At 44.2% G+C, this 16270-nt stretch overlaps 2 protein-coding genes across 4 annotated transcripts in view; both read left to right on the forward strand.

Moving 5' to 3' along the window:
• cacna1bb (calcium channel, voltage-dependent, N type, alpha 1B subunit, b) overlaps window positions 1-14174 on the forward strand; it is a 92531-nt gene extending 78357 nt beyond the window's left edge. For 2 of the 3 annotated variants that reach the window (XM_035184299.2, XM_035184301.2), the window contains 11 exons: window positions 73-169; window positions 3532-3637; window positions 3781-3888; window positions 4486-4598; window positions 4688-4872; window positions 5219-5348; window positions 5444-5554; window positions 6708-6746; window positions 8545-8788; window positions 10280-10503; window positions 10585-14174. In XM_035184299.2, the coding sequence (XP_035040190.2) occupies window positions 73-169; window positions 3532-3637; window positions 3781-3888; window positions 4486-4598; window positions 4688-4872; window positions 5219-5348; window positions 5444-5554; window positions 6708-6746; window positions 8545-8788; window positions 10280-10503; window positions 10585-11157 (1930 nt within the window). In that variant the 3' untranslated portion in view covers window positions 11158-14174. The remainder of the gene's footprint in view (window positions 1-72; window positions 170-3531; window positions 3638-3780; window positions 3889-4485; window positions 4599-4687; window positions 4873-5218; window positions 5349-5443; window positions 5555-6707; window positions 6747-8544; window positions 8789-10279; window positions 10504-10584) is intronic. The other variant, XM_047344389.1, reaches the window with a different exon arrangement.
• A 1077-nt stretch (window positions 14175-15251) lies between these two features.
• The window catches only part of si:ch211-196i2.1 (collagen alpha-1(I) chain), a 72236-nt gene continuing 71217 nt past the window's right edge, over window positions 15252-16270 (forward strand). The window contains exon 1 of the mRNA XM_035184531.2: window positions 15252-15571. Within this exon, the coding sequence (XP_035040422.2) occupies window positions 15448-15571 (124 nt within the window). The 5' untranslated portion in view covers window positions 15252-15447. The remainder of the gene's footprint in view (window positions 15572-16270) is intronic.

Below are 16270 nucleotides of genomic sequence, written 5' to 3' on the forward strand. Positions count from 1 at the left end.
ACGTGTCCCTGATTGTCCCTGATTGTCGATGTCTTCTGAACTAACCCGTGTGACGTGTCTCGTCTCTTTCAGCGGGAGGACTTGCTATCAGGATATGTACAAATTGTTGCGTTTTATCTCTCCTCCTCTGGGTCTGGGGAAGAAGTGCCCGAACAGGGTGGCCTATAAGGTTTGCACCCCCACGCAGTCCCCTTTGTTTGCAAAGGGACTGCGAATGTCTGATCTCCCCCTCCCTTTTGCGGTGCCGGAGAACGACCCGGCCGCACATGCATACAAACCTGCATCGATCCTCCACTAACCAGCCGGCAGGTAACCACGGCGAGCGCAGGAAACAAGGCCACAAGTCAGGCTCCGACAAACGGCATCACGTTCGATGTCTGCATGTGGGGGGGGGGGCGTGTGAGAGCATTGTGAGCTTTGTTTCCACGTCGGTTACTGCCGATGTCTCTTAGCATGAACCTGAGGGAAACTCCACCAGAAGCTCTCGCCTCCTGTTGGAAGGTGCGTCTGAAAAGTTGCTGCTGCTTCTCGTAGACGGACGAAAGTTGTAGTCGGAGGATTTATGGAAACTTCTTAAAAACCTCCTGCTGAATAATCTACTTTATTGATCGAGCTGTGGATATTTCTGACAATCTCTCGGTTTCTTTGGGGGCTTCCTGCCGTAGACGGTGGAAATCTGGACTTAGGCTCCGCCTCCCGTTCGCCGTACACTGTTTCTAGTCAGACAAGTCGAACGTTTCTCTCCACAAAACACAAACAACTCTTTAAAGGTGTTTCACGACATCTTGGCTCATCTCTACTAACTAATACAAAGTCCATTGAGCCCTTTTTGGACATGAACTCCAGAAAATGTCCCAACAGTGGGTTGTTCTCCATGGTTTTACATGAATAACCACAGGACAAAGAAATGAATTCATAAAATAAGATCGATATGTTTGAATTATGCAACAAACGCTGATATGAAACGCTGCAGGAGTCGTTTGAGTGTTTTTTATGGACGTTTGGATCCGTTGCCGTTGCAGTAACTTCAATTAAAGCTGAATCCAAGCTACTAACTTGTTCGAGCAACTTTTCGAGCCCACAGGTGAGGAGTGTGACTCTTGAGACTTTCGGTGGAGTTTTCCTTCAACATGAAACACACTCTTCATTCCCATGTGACATCTCTGTACAGGGAATCCTCCGGAGCATCCTCCTCCTCCTCCTCCTCTTCCTCAGATCCGCTCCTGAATCTGTAAATCCAGCCGGGATGGCATTTCAGATCCTCATTTCCCGGAAATCTTATTAACAAGGATTTCTGTGTCTCCCTCTTTTTTTGCTTCAACTCTTCCCCCCTTCTCCTCCTTTTTAATCTCCATCCCTCCCTCCTCCACACTCATCCTTTCCCCCCGGGAAGCGGACCATGACTTTCTGCGACATGTACAAGATGCTCCGCGACATGTCCCTCCACTAGGTTTGGGAAAGAAATGTCCGTCCCGAGTCGCCTATAAGGTAGAATCACTCCTTCCTCCTCCTCTTCCTCCTCTTCCTCCTCCTCCTGGTGCTTCCACCTGTCAAACATCTCCAGGCTTCTGTCAGTGTGTCACAGTCGGTGTCTTCTTCCCTGCTGTTGTGTCGTCTTTCATTTTCACGTGTGTGAAGCTCTGTGGCCTTTTCCTGCTCTGCTAGGGTTCGTGGTGCATTCAGCTAATCTGCTTCAGGGACAGGAGACACTAATAATACCTAAAAAAGAAGCCGGCACAGGTTTATAATTTGAGAGAGTGGCAGTGCAGTGGGAGTGAAGTGAACAGTTGGATCGTCCTCAGGTCGTCCCTGTGCCGGCTGCTCACCTCTTAGCAGGCCCACTTGATGCGAGTGGATCCAGTGCGTGCACAGCTGTCGGGATGAATCACGGTTAAAAGCGGCCCTGCCCTCGCCCCGGTTAGAAATGTCTGGCCCTGACGAGGTGGCGTCTCCAAATATAACTCTTGTTTTTTTCGTGAATCGACAGAGACAGACATGAACAAACACACACAGAGAGAGAGAGAGAGCAGCAGTGCACTTGAGGGCAAGACTGGCATTTCCCCCCTCCCTCCATTCCCCGTTTTTCCTCTCCTCCTCCCACGGTTCTGCTGCTCGTTAACCTGCTTCCCTAACGAGCACATCGCAATTATCCCCCGTTAGCCTCTAGTTGTCTCTTCTGTCCTCAGAGCGTCTGAATCCTCTTTCTTTCACCTCGTCTGGGGATTTCCGTCTTCTCTCCTCCTTCCTGTAACTTCACCGTGTGTCTGCATGTTTGGTTTTTTTTGTCTGCAAACGTGTGTCCTGTGTTTCTCAGATGTTTCCCAGTTAAAGACACAAACTCCTCCTCTTTCTCTCATCTCTCCATCTGAGTGAAACCTACTCGTCTTTCTCGTCTCTGTTTTTCTTTGAGCTCTATATCCAGCACATCTCTTTGCTTTCCTGCAGCCTCACTGTGAATCTGTTGCACTAACTCAGTCGTGCATGTGTGACTCACTGCTTCGCTGCATCGATCCGGTCATCCCGCATGTCATGGATTTATTCTTTCTGCTTTTCACAAATACTGTAAAATGAGCTGATTGATTCGTTATAACTGAGCCTCTGTGCTGCCTGGTTCGTGTTTCTGCAGCATTGTCAAGGCAATTAACTCTTTATTAACAAAAAAACTTTATATCTGTTAAATGTCAGATTATAGTGAAAATTCAGCACATAGACACATTTTTAAATGACTTGTTTTAGCCGTCGAACAATACAAATAAAACATGTTGAATTTAAAATGATGTAAAACAGAAAAAAGCAGCAGATGCTCAAATCAGAGACACTTAAACCTGCAGAAGATGATTATTTTTGTTTGATAAATTACTTAAAATATGAATCCTTCAACTAAATTGTTGTCAAATTTAATAGTTAACTGATTAACTGTATATTTTCTGCATATATATATATCTATATATATATACAGCTTAACATGTCCGCAGAGCAAAGCACACACTGCTGCTGAATGCATCACAAGTTAATCGGATTTGCAACACACACACACACACACACACACACACACACACACATTCATCTTAGCTTTAAACAGAGACTATAAAGAAACTCTAATGGTCACAGAAGCTGCAGTGAAACAGTTAATTGGCAAATCAATTAATCTTTTGGCAGAAAATAACTGATGAGTATATGAAGTCGTATATGAAAGATTTGATGCTTTTCTCTATTTTATCTCCTGTGATGAGAATCTTTCACCATTTTCTGATATTTATAGACGAAACAATTAATGAGCCAATTAGAAAAATAACCAACGGATGAGTTGATGATGATAATAATCATTATTAAAAGCTCTAGTGTGTTTATTCCACTTGATTCACATAACCACTTAAATAAATAAAATAAAAAAATATGCATTGTCGCGGTATTATGTTATTCTTTAGATTTATCCACTTGTTTGTGAACCAGAATTGTTTGATTTCATGATATTTCGCGTTTCACTGAGCCGGAGCTAACTTGTTCCCGCTCCGCTCCTCTTCCTCGCAGCGCCTGGTGAGGATGAACATGCCCATCGCCGATGACAACACGGTTCACTTCACCTCCACGCTCATGGCCCTGATCCGCACAGCCCTGGAGATCAAGCTGGCATCTGGTGAGACACTAAAACTACAGAAATCACCCAGCGTCCCTCGGGGCCGCGCTGAAGGCTCTGATGTTAATGTGAACACCAGGGGGGGGGGGTCGGTCGCTGTGGTGCATATTTGATATGACAGTGATGTGTGGGTTCCTCCTCAGGGGTCCTGGCGCAGCGTTTGTGCGACGCTGACCTGAAGAGGGAGCTGAACCGGGTTTGGCCGAACCTGTCGCAGAAGACCGTCGACGTGCTGGTGACACCGCACAAGTGTGAGCCACAGTTTCCTGTCCTGTGTCGACTGTTTCCTGTTTGCATTTAAATCTGTTAGAGTCCTAAATATTGTGTTTCTCTTTTTAACAAATTCAAAAATCTGCAGCCTGATTCCAGTGCAAAATTGCTTCAAGAAAGATTAAAGTTAAAATTGTTGTGTATTGTATATCCTATATCCTTGAAACAAGTAGTATTTGAAACTGGTGAAAATAAAGATACCACACTGGAACTCGTGGAAGATTAAATATAGTTTAATTAATAAAAGTACTTTGAAGCCTTAAACTTTGGACTTTTACTTGCTATTGAGCCCTAAAATATTCTTCTAGTGTAGTGAGATGATTTTATATTGTGTCTAATTAAAACAGAAAGGGCCGCTCATTATCTTCATTTGTCTTGATGATCGTGCAGTAATTTAAGTTTCTAACACGAACTTAAAACAAAAATGTGTTAATCGAGATTAAACACTGGATTGAGTCGCCCCCCCACACTGACCCTGCACATGTTCTTCATCTTCTTCTGTGCTGTTGTACTCTGCTGCTCATCTGGTGCCACCTACTGCCCTGATGAGGGAACTGTCCTCTGTCCTCTTCCCTCAGACAACGAGCTGACGGTGGGGAAAGTTTACGCCGCTTTCATGATCTTCGACTACTACAAACAGAACCGAGCCAAGCGACTGCAGCAGCAGCAGCATCCTGCAGGAGGCGCTCAGGTACAGCGGCTCCACAGCAAATCGATACACACTCTAAAACGTGGATTTCGATTCTGACGAGATGGTTTCTGTCTCTCTTTGTCCTGCAGAGTAAAATGGGGACGTTGTTCCGTCCTGTGCTGCCGCTCACTCACATACAGGAAGTAGAACCTCGGATCTGCAGCCCCAAACAGCCCCTCCCTCCCCAGCCTGAGCCGGAACGGACGCCAGAGGCCCCGCCCATTACCGCCATCACCACCGCCACGTCCGCCACGTCGATAAACAGGGACGCAATGTGAGGGACATACAGTAAAACATGATGAGGACTGTTGTTGTTGTTGTTGTTCCTCATCTTCTCCAGGCTCAAATGATGATGATGAAAATGATTCTCCTGCTTCTTTTCTCGTCGCTCACGCCACAGAATCGTTGCTGAGCCGCGTTTCTCTGTTTATCTTATGCCAGCGGTCAGCAGGCGTCATCGATTGTTGCCATGGAAACGCAGCTCTTACTGCGGAGTTGGCCTGAGGGGCTGAGAGGCTGAGAAAACAAGCCCGTCTAGAATCTCTTTAGTGAAACTGATTCAACAGCGAAACACAACGGAGTCCATGTCTGAGTCAGAGCATCTGAATGTTTGATTCCAGATTAAACCAGCGGAGCGGCATCAAACACTCGCAGTCCGGGGACGTTTCTCAGGCGGCGCCGAGGCCCAGAGGTCTGAGGAAGCTGCAGAGGGGTCAGTCGGAGGATGTTCCGTATTACACCAGACCTCAGGTACAGAAACACCAAGAGAATACAGGCTGTAATCGTACTGTCTGTGGAGACGGCTCATGATTCCTCCTCTTCTCCTCCTCCTCCTCCTCCTGCAGGAGTTGGTGGAGCTGAAGCAGGTGGAGGACCTCTCCGACTCGGAGGGATATCCCAGCCTGGAGGGCCACTACCGAGCGGCTTCTCTCCCCCGACTCAACGCCGAGTACTACGTAAGGTCTTCACGGCTCACGACGCCACGCTTCCTGTTTTCACAGCTCGAATCTGATCTCTTTGAGTTGATAAAACATCTCTTCATTCAAGAGCGTGGACTCACGTAGTTTTTAACTTTTAACAGCTGTTTCCTTTCTCCTCCAGACTTAATATTCCAGATATTGAAATATTAAAAAGACTCGAGCCCTGTTGGAAACACACACAGGCTTTACTTTGTACAAACTCTGAAGAGTTGACAAACAAACCAAGTAAAGAAAGATATGAATAAAATCTTGTTAAATCCACAGTAATGTCCACAATCAAAATTCCTGATATTCAATTGCTCTTAATTTACGAACCAGATCTTGTTAATACAACATAAAGCACATGATTGCAAGTAGAAGTTAAATATCTTCTTCTTTATATTCTGTTTACTTTCCGATTCAATTAAAATACAAAATATATACTCATATTATAATACATCTTTATAACAATTTTCCCATTGACCTCCAGTACAATAAGTTTTGTATGATGATTTTAATCCTTTTAACTTTTCAAATGTCTCTTTTTTTTTTGCCGTGATTTCGTGACAGTAGCTGAAATTCATTTTCTCTGAGTTTCCTGGATTGTGTCACTTTCACCTTCACTTTGTGTTGTTGTTGTCTGTCGCACAATCACGTAACATGTGCTTTCCTTATGTTCACGTATGTTTATGTTGCATTTTGATGCATCTCTCTCTCTCCCTCTCTCTCTCTCTCTCTCTCTCTCTCTCAAGGATAAACCTGGAATTATTCTATATTTGTATCTATAAAAATATCAACTTCTTTTTTTTTACTTTATATATATTATAACATATTAGAGTCGGATATAAATATAAATACAGTAGTATTTCTTAAAACAGCTGGACACTGTAGATTATATATTACAGTCAGAAGTAAATGGTAAATAACACCAGTATTATCCTCCTCTTCATCTCCTGTTCTCCTCCTCCTCATCTCCTCTCCTCCTCCTCTCCTCCTCTTCTCCTGTTCTCCTCCTCTTCTCCTCCTCTTCATCTCCTGTTCTCCTCCTCCTCCTCGTCCTCTCCTCCTCTCTCCTCCTCTGTCCTTCCTGTTTTCCACTGCCCACTGCTAATGTTTTGCCCACCTCCCTCTTGTGTGTGCTGTCTGATAGCGGAGCCACCCTCGCCACGCCCCTGGGACCCACCTGGCAGTATGTACCACCTGTTGTGCCACCTCTCTCTCTCTCTCTCTCTCTTTCTTTTCCTCCTCCTCCTCCTCCTCCTCTTCCCCTCTCCTCTCATGTGTGTGTGTTTCTTCTCATCTCAGTGCAGAGCTCACACCCTGCGACACATTCACATCACACACTGGTCATTCCATGCAAACGCAACACACACAAATCAACAGAAAACACAAACCATACCCAGATTCAACCCCTGGACAGTTACACACACTTTTGGTGAAATGTGGTTGTGTGTGTGTGTTGTTAATGTAGTAAAGTAGTAGTGTGTAGTTATTTTGTGAGTCGGTGTGTGGCTGTGAAACAAGGCAGGGACAGTGCTGCTGCTTTCCTGCTTTGAAATAACTTTTCTTTCACTAAACTTTCAACCTCTTTTCTGTCATTTACTGTTTCTGTCGGTCTTAAAATCTTATTCTGAAACTAAAACAAAACCAAACTAGCTCATAAATATCAACTCTGTTACTCCCTGAAATTAAAAGGGGGAGTTATGATTATTTGTTATTGTGTCATTTATCTAAAAGGTAAGATTTTAAGACTGTATATTCTAGATAAAACAACGTGGTAACTTGAATATTTCTTGCAGTGTTGTGATATGTTATCTGTGACTGCAGCTGCAGGTGAGACTGTGAGGTAGGAACGAGGGGAACAGCACGAAAAACTCAAATCTGAGCAAATAGTTCAAACAAAAACATATTAAATGTTATATTATATTATATATTGAGGGAATCCGAAACCTAAAAATATACGACTCCCTCAAATATCGGGAATCAAACCCCCAACACCTGTATAATTAGGTTTAATTATATTTTTGATTGAAGAACTTTATTTTATGCTTCTCATACATATGTTTATATTTTATTATAAAGTTGCTAATGTTTTGTATTTGTTTATTTTCCATTTAAACCGACAGGCACCCTTTGATTTGAGGATAACACTTAAAGTAAATTTAAAGTAATTTTGTTATAATAAAAGTAATAAAGTCCTTAAATCTTGAATTGCACATTATACAGGTTTTAATCTTTTATATATATATATTTAAAGTTACTACAATCTCCTCAGTAACCAGCAGGGGGGGCTGTATCTTAGCTGCTGTTCCAGTTCCCTATCACATCAGTTTGTTACCTGACAGCTGCACTGGCCAGAAAGATCAGAATCAGGTGGAGTGAGTGTCAGTGTCCTCAGAGGATATTTAACTGTTAGAATAAATATTAATCTATGTAATATATGAAGGGAAAATACCACTGGAGGCTTGAAGCTGCTACGAGGATATATTCTTGACTTCAAAAATGGATCACATGCATTCTAGTGTATGAAAGACGTGACATTTAAAGCATTTTTCACTCGAAATATGAAAAAACTTAAATCACTGAGCAGGCGGCAAACATCGTTAAAGGTAAAAACTCGAAACCACAATCAAAGATCCAGATATTTCAGTACTTTGGACCAGAGACAAGAAAAGATTACAAAAGGCCAATGACAACACTCCACCTCTTCTTTGTTCTCCAGCAGCGACGCCTGCTAACTTACAAACTGTGTAAGTTGTGTAACGAGACGTTTTCATTCTTCTCGAACGTTTCTCACATTTTCCTGGAGAAGAACGGACTAAACATCGTCTTTAGACTCGAGGTCGCCATCCAGTGGTTGTGTCATGTGTGTGTGTGTGTCGTGGATATTTTTGGGCGATCCAGCTCAGGTGGTTTGGGTGAAAACACCTCAGCCGCTCCTCCGCTCGACTTTCTCATCACACCTCTCCCACCTTCTCTCCTCGCAGCCGATTGTCGACCTCAGTCCCATAAGGCGCTCGGCGTCCTCGCTGACGCCGCAGCTCTACCATGAGGACGGGCTGAGTGAGTACGACCTGGAGCGGCTTGGCCTGGCTCAGGCCTCGACGGGTCAGGACCGAGCCCACCACCATCACCACCACCACCGCTGCCATCGACGCAGGGACAAGGACAAGGACAAGAAGCAGAAGTCGCTGGACAGGACCGCGTCGGTTCAACCGTCCAGCACCGTCGGTGAGACGCAAATGAAATGTTCACATCACTATTAACTTTATTTAAAAGGATTATTGGAAATCTGGTTTTACTTTCACGGAGACACAAAGATCGCAGGGCTTTCCCTCGCACAAATTCTTTATAGGATTAAAATTCCGCGATCAGGTTGTGCACAGAGGGCGACAGGGTTTCTGCTGCAGGGATTTAACACGTCAGGCTCCTCAGCTGATTCCCAGAGAGACAGAGCCGGCAGCTCGCCGAGGAAAATCTGCTTTGCTGGGGATTTATTTCTTCTTCTTCTTTAGTCCCTTTGTTCCCCCTGACCTGGATCGTCACGTTCATACAGTCTGAACTCAGAGCTGCAACATGCGACTGGAGGGAGGCTAAAAACCAAGTAACACACAAATAAACACACTGTACACTACATCTAAATGCCTCTGACACTTTGAGGGGGTGCGGCGGTGTCTTCGGCCATTTGCCATATATGAGGCTACGTCTGACGCTCGCTGAACTCTGAGGTCGTGTGTAAAATGTACAGAAATAAAAAGAGTATCTGAAGTTACATCATCTGCTGCTGAGATGCACCAAAAATAAGTGATTTGGACTCATGACATCATTTCACTTTTAAAGATCTCTACCTAGACGTCTTTAATTTCACATTTTCACATTCTGCCTTTATTTGGAAGTGGACAGACAGAAATAATGAAGAAGAAAGTCAGAGGGGTTTCTGAAACTTTGGCATCAGCTCGTCTGCGAGAGGAGTCTGAGCCTGAGCGCCGGTGACTGGGTGTTTTTTGTGTGTGTTAACACTGGAGGGCAGCAGCTGGACTTTACTGCCGAGATAAAAGGCCACAGCGGGGAGATGCAGCTCGGAGATTTATGGGAACCTCTGGTGAGACAGCAGAACATTCAGCCGCCCGCTCCACGTCTATTAAACCCAGAGAAACGGCATCGCAGCGAGGAAGACGTCCGCCCCTCGAAGCTCGTCATCCTCCGATCCGACACATCAGGAAGATGAATGGGCTTCTGTGTTTCTGTCGTCGCAGTTTTAATCTGGGAACTGGAATTATTCCAGCGCAGAAGAAAGTGACTCCACCACAGTGCTCGGCTTTATGCCCCAAAACCAAAGGGCCAGAGAGGAACACACGTACAACTACTGTAGATCAGTCATTTCCCTTTAATTAAGAGGTGGAATTAAATATCAGGGCTCAGTGTTTCACGCTTCAAAAACTGTAAATATCACGGAGGAAACTGTAAATCCTCTAAATAATATGAAATAAGGAGAATCAATATTCACTTTTGTGACGAGGTGATGAGGAAACTTGATTTTAGAAACTGTGAAGTTGATCTTTGTGTCTCTTTGAAACAGTTTTCAATTAAATTCAGGTGATTATTGGTAAAAGAAAATCACAAGAAATCCTATTTATAGTAAATTGATTTGTGATAAAAGTGACAGCTGCTCACCACCATTTGTCTTTTCGTGCCTTTTCATGTGACGATGTGTTCGTCCAGATTCGTTCACCGACCCTTCAGCCGAAGGTTTGTCCAGAGAGCGAGCGAGGGAGCGGGACCGCAGCCGGCCTCACGAGCGCAGACACCACTCCTCCGCCGGAGAGAAGCAGCGCTACTACTCCTGTGAGCGTTACGGCAGCAGGGAGCAGTGCCACGCCCGGTCGGCCGGTCCCAGCCGATCCACGTCACCCGGTGAGGGTCAGGACGCCGGTTTGCTCAAACAGGTGAGTTAGAAAACTTTTTCAAGGGATGTTTGGTTTCTAAAGGATTGATGGGGGTAATTGTGTCTCATCTTGTTTTCTCAGTATGGCAGCAACGTGGGCAAAGCGGGCGCTGGGACGCTCCCCTCTGGTTCCAGCACGCCGGGCCGTAGTCGCAGGCAGCTGCCCCAGACGCCCCTCACCCCTCGTCCTGCCGTGACCTACAAGACCGCCAACTCCTCACCTCTCCCGTCCGGTGCCAGCAACTCCACGAAAGGGCACCAGACTCGCTTCAGCCGTGGCCTTTCAGAGCACGACCGCTTATACGTGGACCACAACGAGTCCCCGATACCGGTCACACGCATTGGTTCGGACCCTTATTTAAACCGGCAGCTGCAGGACGCTTCTCGACAGGCCCTCCTTGAGGAGAGGGAGGACTTGCAGGACCCCGTGAGCAGCCACGGGTCAGGGGCCCGCTCTGCCAGAACCACTGCCTCAACCACAGCCTCTGCTTCACACGGAACTGCCGCCGCGGCCGGCACCATGCCCGTCACGCAGGCCCGGGCGGCAGTGGTGCCAAACGGGTTCCACTTCACCCTCGGGGTCAGCTCGGTGTCCGGGCCTGGGAGCAGAGGGACGGGAAGTCTCAGGGAGAGGGAGGACGAGGACTGGTGCTAACCTGGTGGAACACTTTGGAGCGATGTCGGAGCTGTAAAGTGCTGGTGCCGGGTCCGGAGGGTCGATACCGAGGGAAAACGCCAGAGGAAAGTGCTGTAAAAGGGGATCAGAAATCATTCCAGCTTTGTAGTGTTACTCCCCTTTTTTATATATCAACAAAAGACTCTGAGGACGTTTTGTACCCCCCTTGACTTGCACTGAAATCATAGCACATGTGAAGACCCTTAAGTATTTTTGCCTTGGCCAGTAAAATCAGTGTTGGAGCAGAAGACAAAAGCCAAATTTCCCTTATTCTACAAAAAAACTACAAACTCATTCCTGGTGTCAACAACGTTCTTATCGTTATTGTTCGTTTTGTTTTGTTTACGTTTGCCATGTCGGTTCGACAAGAGTTAAAACTTGATCATATTGATGCTACCACCAAATTATGTTCCTTTTTATTTCTTCTTCTTCAGCTGTTCAGGGTTTTGACCAATTCTGACGTCAAGAGCCAATTTATTTCGGTCTTAAATTTCCAACACTTAATGGACCCGGTAATTAATGTGACAGAAATCACAGGGATCGGTGAGAGTACAAGTAGAGCCGAGTTTTTAACGATCCCGTTTTTTGGGGGGTAAATCGAACCAGATGTAGATTTCTGGAGCGCACGGTGTAGGGACTAGATCATTTTCTGACTTCATGTGGCTGAAAACCAAGTGCCTCGTTTTCCCAGGTGGACTGGGGCGCCGCCTGGCTGTGGGATGAGGTGAGAGCGACGTACGCGGCCGAGAAACAAGCGGACGGAACAAAGCTGCTTGTTGTTTGAATCTGGTTTTAAAGGACAGAATGCAAAAAAAAAAAAAAACACTAACAAAACACTTTTTTGTACTAAAAAAAACGTTGTGGTAGGTAAATCAGATGCAAAGTAAGCAATGTAGTGCATGCAGGGTCTTGAACATGTCAAAAAAATAGTGTCTGTACTTTTGCTTCGGGATGTGTGGTAAGTATTTGCCTTTCTCTTTCAAACACGCTGCCACGACGTTGGTAGAAATCGTCTCTAAATCGAGGAAAGTGCCATTTTTTTCTGATTAATAATAATAATAATAATAATCCAGTATATGTCACCTCTGCCATATTTGCCCCAGATCCCACGGGTTTCCCTTCTCCTTCTCACCTCTTTCCAACGAGAGCAGTATTGTGCGGGGGTTTGTCGGCGACGGCAAAGAGTTGTGTTGTTGCTGCTGACTGTTGACTTCACGTAGGGCTATGCAACAAGACGACACTTCATCTGCCCTGTAGCTTTAACCCGCTGGAATCTCCAGGTTCAGGCTTTAGTGCGACTGTGACCAAATTTTACATTTTAACGTGTGAAGAGTTGTAAATTGTAAATATTTCATATGTGATGTACAGAAAAACACACAAACTCGTATGGAAGCTCACGCGTGTTTTTGAGGTTGGAAGGTTGACTGCATGACGCCGGATAGAACCGCCCCAGATATAAAGCTGTGTTCTCTCCAGACTTGGGTCTAGTTGTGTTTTTAAATAATTATCACTGGATTCTGAAGCTCGTCAACGGAACCAGATGTCAGGTTTTTGGGTCGAGTCACAAAAGGATGAAACTGAACCAGCTGCAAACAGATGCTACTGCCAGACCAGAGGCTGCACTTCTGCCAGATGTCGTTCCGCTAATGACCGTTAGCTTGTCAGGCTAACGCGACACATTCCCACCTGGCACGACAACGTACAGTATCTGCTTCAAGGATGAGCTTTCTAATATTCTGTAGAGGGGAGGAGAGAGACACACCTCCACTTCCTGCCGCCATCCAGAAATGAAGCCAAAATGTCCTGCATATGGACGTCCCACTGAGACACCTGATCGACCAATCACAGCTCAGTCTCATTTGTCAATCAGGACATTTCACCACGTTTCTAATAGCATCAAATAACTGATTAAAACCAAACTTACTGGAACATATAAATAATTACCTAAACAGACAGAAACCACCTTTTGAGTAAAGTTTATTTAACTGTGTGATCTACCCTCTAAAATCGAGGAGGCCTATACTGCAGCCAGCCACCAGGGGGCGATCAAAACAATTTGCCGTAACCTTTGAGGAGCAGAACTCCATGAACTGATTTTAATTAAATTTTGGCCAAGTTAACAATTCAAACATTATTAGTGCAAGTTTGACATTTTTTTACATGAAACATTTTTTATTTGATCATTTCTCAAATATTTGAGAGTTTTAAAGATATTTATTTTTTTACATCTGTTCAGAGATAATCTATCGTTGTTTGTAAATTTTGATCAAAGTACAGATTAGATTAACCTGATGTCTTGATGCTCATATTCTCCCGGTTTATCTCTGAGTAGGTTAAAGAACACGTGAATTATTTGCAAATATGATTAGATCCAAATCTGATTAGTTCCCTGATGTTTTAATTTACTTCCTGTGGTCTCATATCTGTGCAACACATGTGATGGATCATCTAAACCGAGACGTTTGAGACTTTGAAGCAGGCGGCTCGTAGCGTTTCTGTGAACTAAGACTGGAACACAGATTCTCGTTGTGCATTAATTTAAAAAAAAAACTGATTCTACATTTTCAACGAGCCCGATAATAAACAAGTCCTCTCACAAGGTGCACGGTGGCTCCCCCTTCTGGACATGTCCTGTTTGCATGTTCTGAGATGAAAATGTGCATGTCATAAAAAAAAAAAGAAAAAGAGGCATTGTTCAAACTTCATTAAGTCCACGATTTGTACGATTTGTTTCCTGGTTGTGTTTTTTCTGCTTCTCTAAACACACAAGTATCAGTTTCAGGTTTTAAGAAGAAAAAAAAAAAGACAAACACAAGCTTGAATACGATTTTACGACAGAACCTCCAAAGTGGAAACGAGGCTCTTTCCCCGAGGGGAGAGTCCGACCGAGTCCTTCGCTGCCTGATCTGTTGACTGTCTCTCCCACGGTCACTTTGACTGGACCTATAGATTTTGTATGAATATAAGTCCTTGAATAAAGAGGTATTATGAAATGACATGATGCAGATTGTATAATATTTGTATTGAAATGTCTCATGATTAGAGCTGTGTTGTTTTTTTTTCACATTGAATTAAGACAGTTTAACTGAACGGCTAAAATAACCATTCACACCTTCTTCTAGACAACGAGACAATCGTATTTTAATTTTTGAAAATATAGAATTGGTTATATATCAGAATTCAAATACACGAAATACTAATGTCCCTTCTTCTTTCGTACAGGAAGTTAATGGCATAGCGTTCTGTTAATGCATGCTGATTGGTCAGTTAAGGACTTATCACTGATGAGATCGGTTTACAGTTTAAGCCCTGAAAGTTTTTACGTAATAAATTACGTGAATAATTAGGGCCGAGCTCAAATAGTGCGGATCATATTGGAATTGCTCCGATTATTATATTTTTGTGCAGAATTTACACAACCTGCAATCCCTCAAAACATTAAATGGATGGACTGAATGTAAAGATGGACAATACATCTCAAATTTCCCAATATACAGAAACAAACCAGTGTTCCCACATCCTCCAGTGTTCACAGGGACGGGGATGAAGCCGCGGTTTTGAGGTCTAATCGCTCATCGACGTTTTACCCCAAACCAAAAGTTATCTGAAGCACAAACGCTTTAAGAAGGAGGCGGGGCTCATGACCTTTCTGCAGCCATCCACCAGGGGGCGATCGAGTTGTTTGGCTTCACTTTTGGGAGGCGTCATGTCGTCCATCTTTACAAACAGCCTGTGCGATGGACGGATGGACGTAGTTACTTCAGAATCGTGTCAACACGAATGACGACAGAGTTGAACTTTATTGCATTAACGGTTATTTAAGAGGGACGATCTCACTCCGTTTAATCGATGTCATCAAATAACAGCAGCAATAATCAATCTCTCAATTAAAATGGATCACATGTGGATGAAAGTGAACATTTTACAATCCAGCTGCAGACCAGCTTTGAAACAGAGGTGGAGGCAGTCCAGGATTTTAATTGGTCCACAACAGAGAGAGGAGGGGGGGGCGTGGCCTGGTTGCCTGGTGTGCTGACATCACTGGCAGCTGGAGGAGAGAAGCTGCAGCTCGGTGAGAAGGAGGAGGTGAGGAAGAGGAGGAGGTGAAGAGAGGATGTGTCCCATCTCCTGCTGGAGCCTCACACTTTAAACAGCAAAGTTCGATCCTCAGGTTTATTTTTATTTTCACTGAAGTGGAGCTTTGAGTCTCTGAGTCTTTGCATGTCCTGAAACTTTACTTTTAAAGAAGGTTGATTCAGAGTGAGGAAGATGTCCCGCTGCTCCTTCACCTGGACGCTTTGTGTTTTCTGCCTCTTGACGACGAGCACCTCCTCGGCCGAGGAGACCCCGGAGGATGAGGAGGGGGAGTCCGGCTCCGGGATGCTGCACACAGGTAGGAGAGGTGCCCCCCCCCACACACACTGCACATGGGGCCTCACATCTGTCATTGATAACAACGTGTGCAGAATAAGCATGGAGCTTTATTTTAAAACACACAAGTGAAACCAGGCAAGATGCTGCAGAGACCTCATTTAAAGAATGCATGTGCAGAGTGAACATGGTACTTTTGTTTTATCACATAAGTTCAGCATTAAAACTGCAGCAGGTACTTTTTGCAACTGAAAGGAACTTTTCCTGCTGAAGGTAGATTTACATTTTACAGTAATTTGAATTCAACCTGGTTCTTTACATTTTAAAACAAAAAATAAAACAAAATAAAGGGCAAAAACCTTAAATTCAGATAAAATACTTTTTAATTAAAAGGCTGTTTTAAACTCATTTGAATACAGTTATATCCAGGATTTTTATTTTTATTCAGAATCGTAATTAATGTATGTTGTTTTACATTTCTTTTAGTGTACGTACTTATAAATAGACAACTATAGTGTTACTGTACAAAACCAAGTGAGGAGAAAGAAAATGCAGAATATTGGGAACACTGATGATCAATTTGTGTAAAGAAAATCCATAATCAACAGATATACGTATAAAGGTAAAACTGTGAAACCTGGATCCTCACGATATCGACCGAAGCCAATATTCTGTAACACGAAGAGAAACCACAACATTAAATACTCCCCACGTCATTTTC

The sequence above is a fragment of the Hippoglossus stenolepis genome, chromosome 18, assembly GCF_022539355.2.
Source record: "Hippoglossus stenolepis isolate QCI-W04-F060 chromosome 18, HSTE1.2, whole genome shotgun sequence".
NCBI classification, from domain to species: domain Eukaryota; kingdom Metazoa; phylum Chordata; class Actinopteri; order Pleuronectiformes; family Pleuronectidae; genus Hippoglossus; species Hippoglossus stenolepis.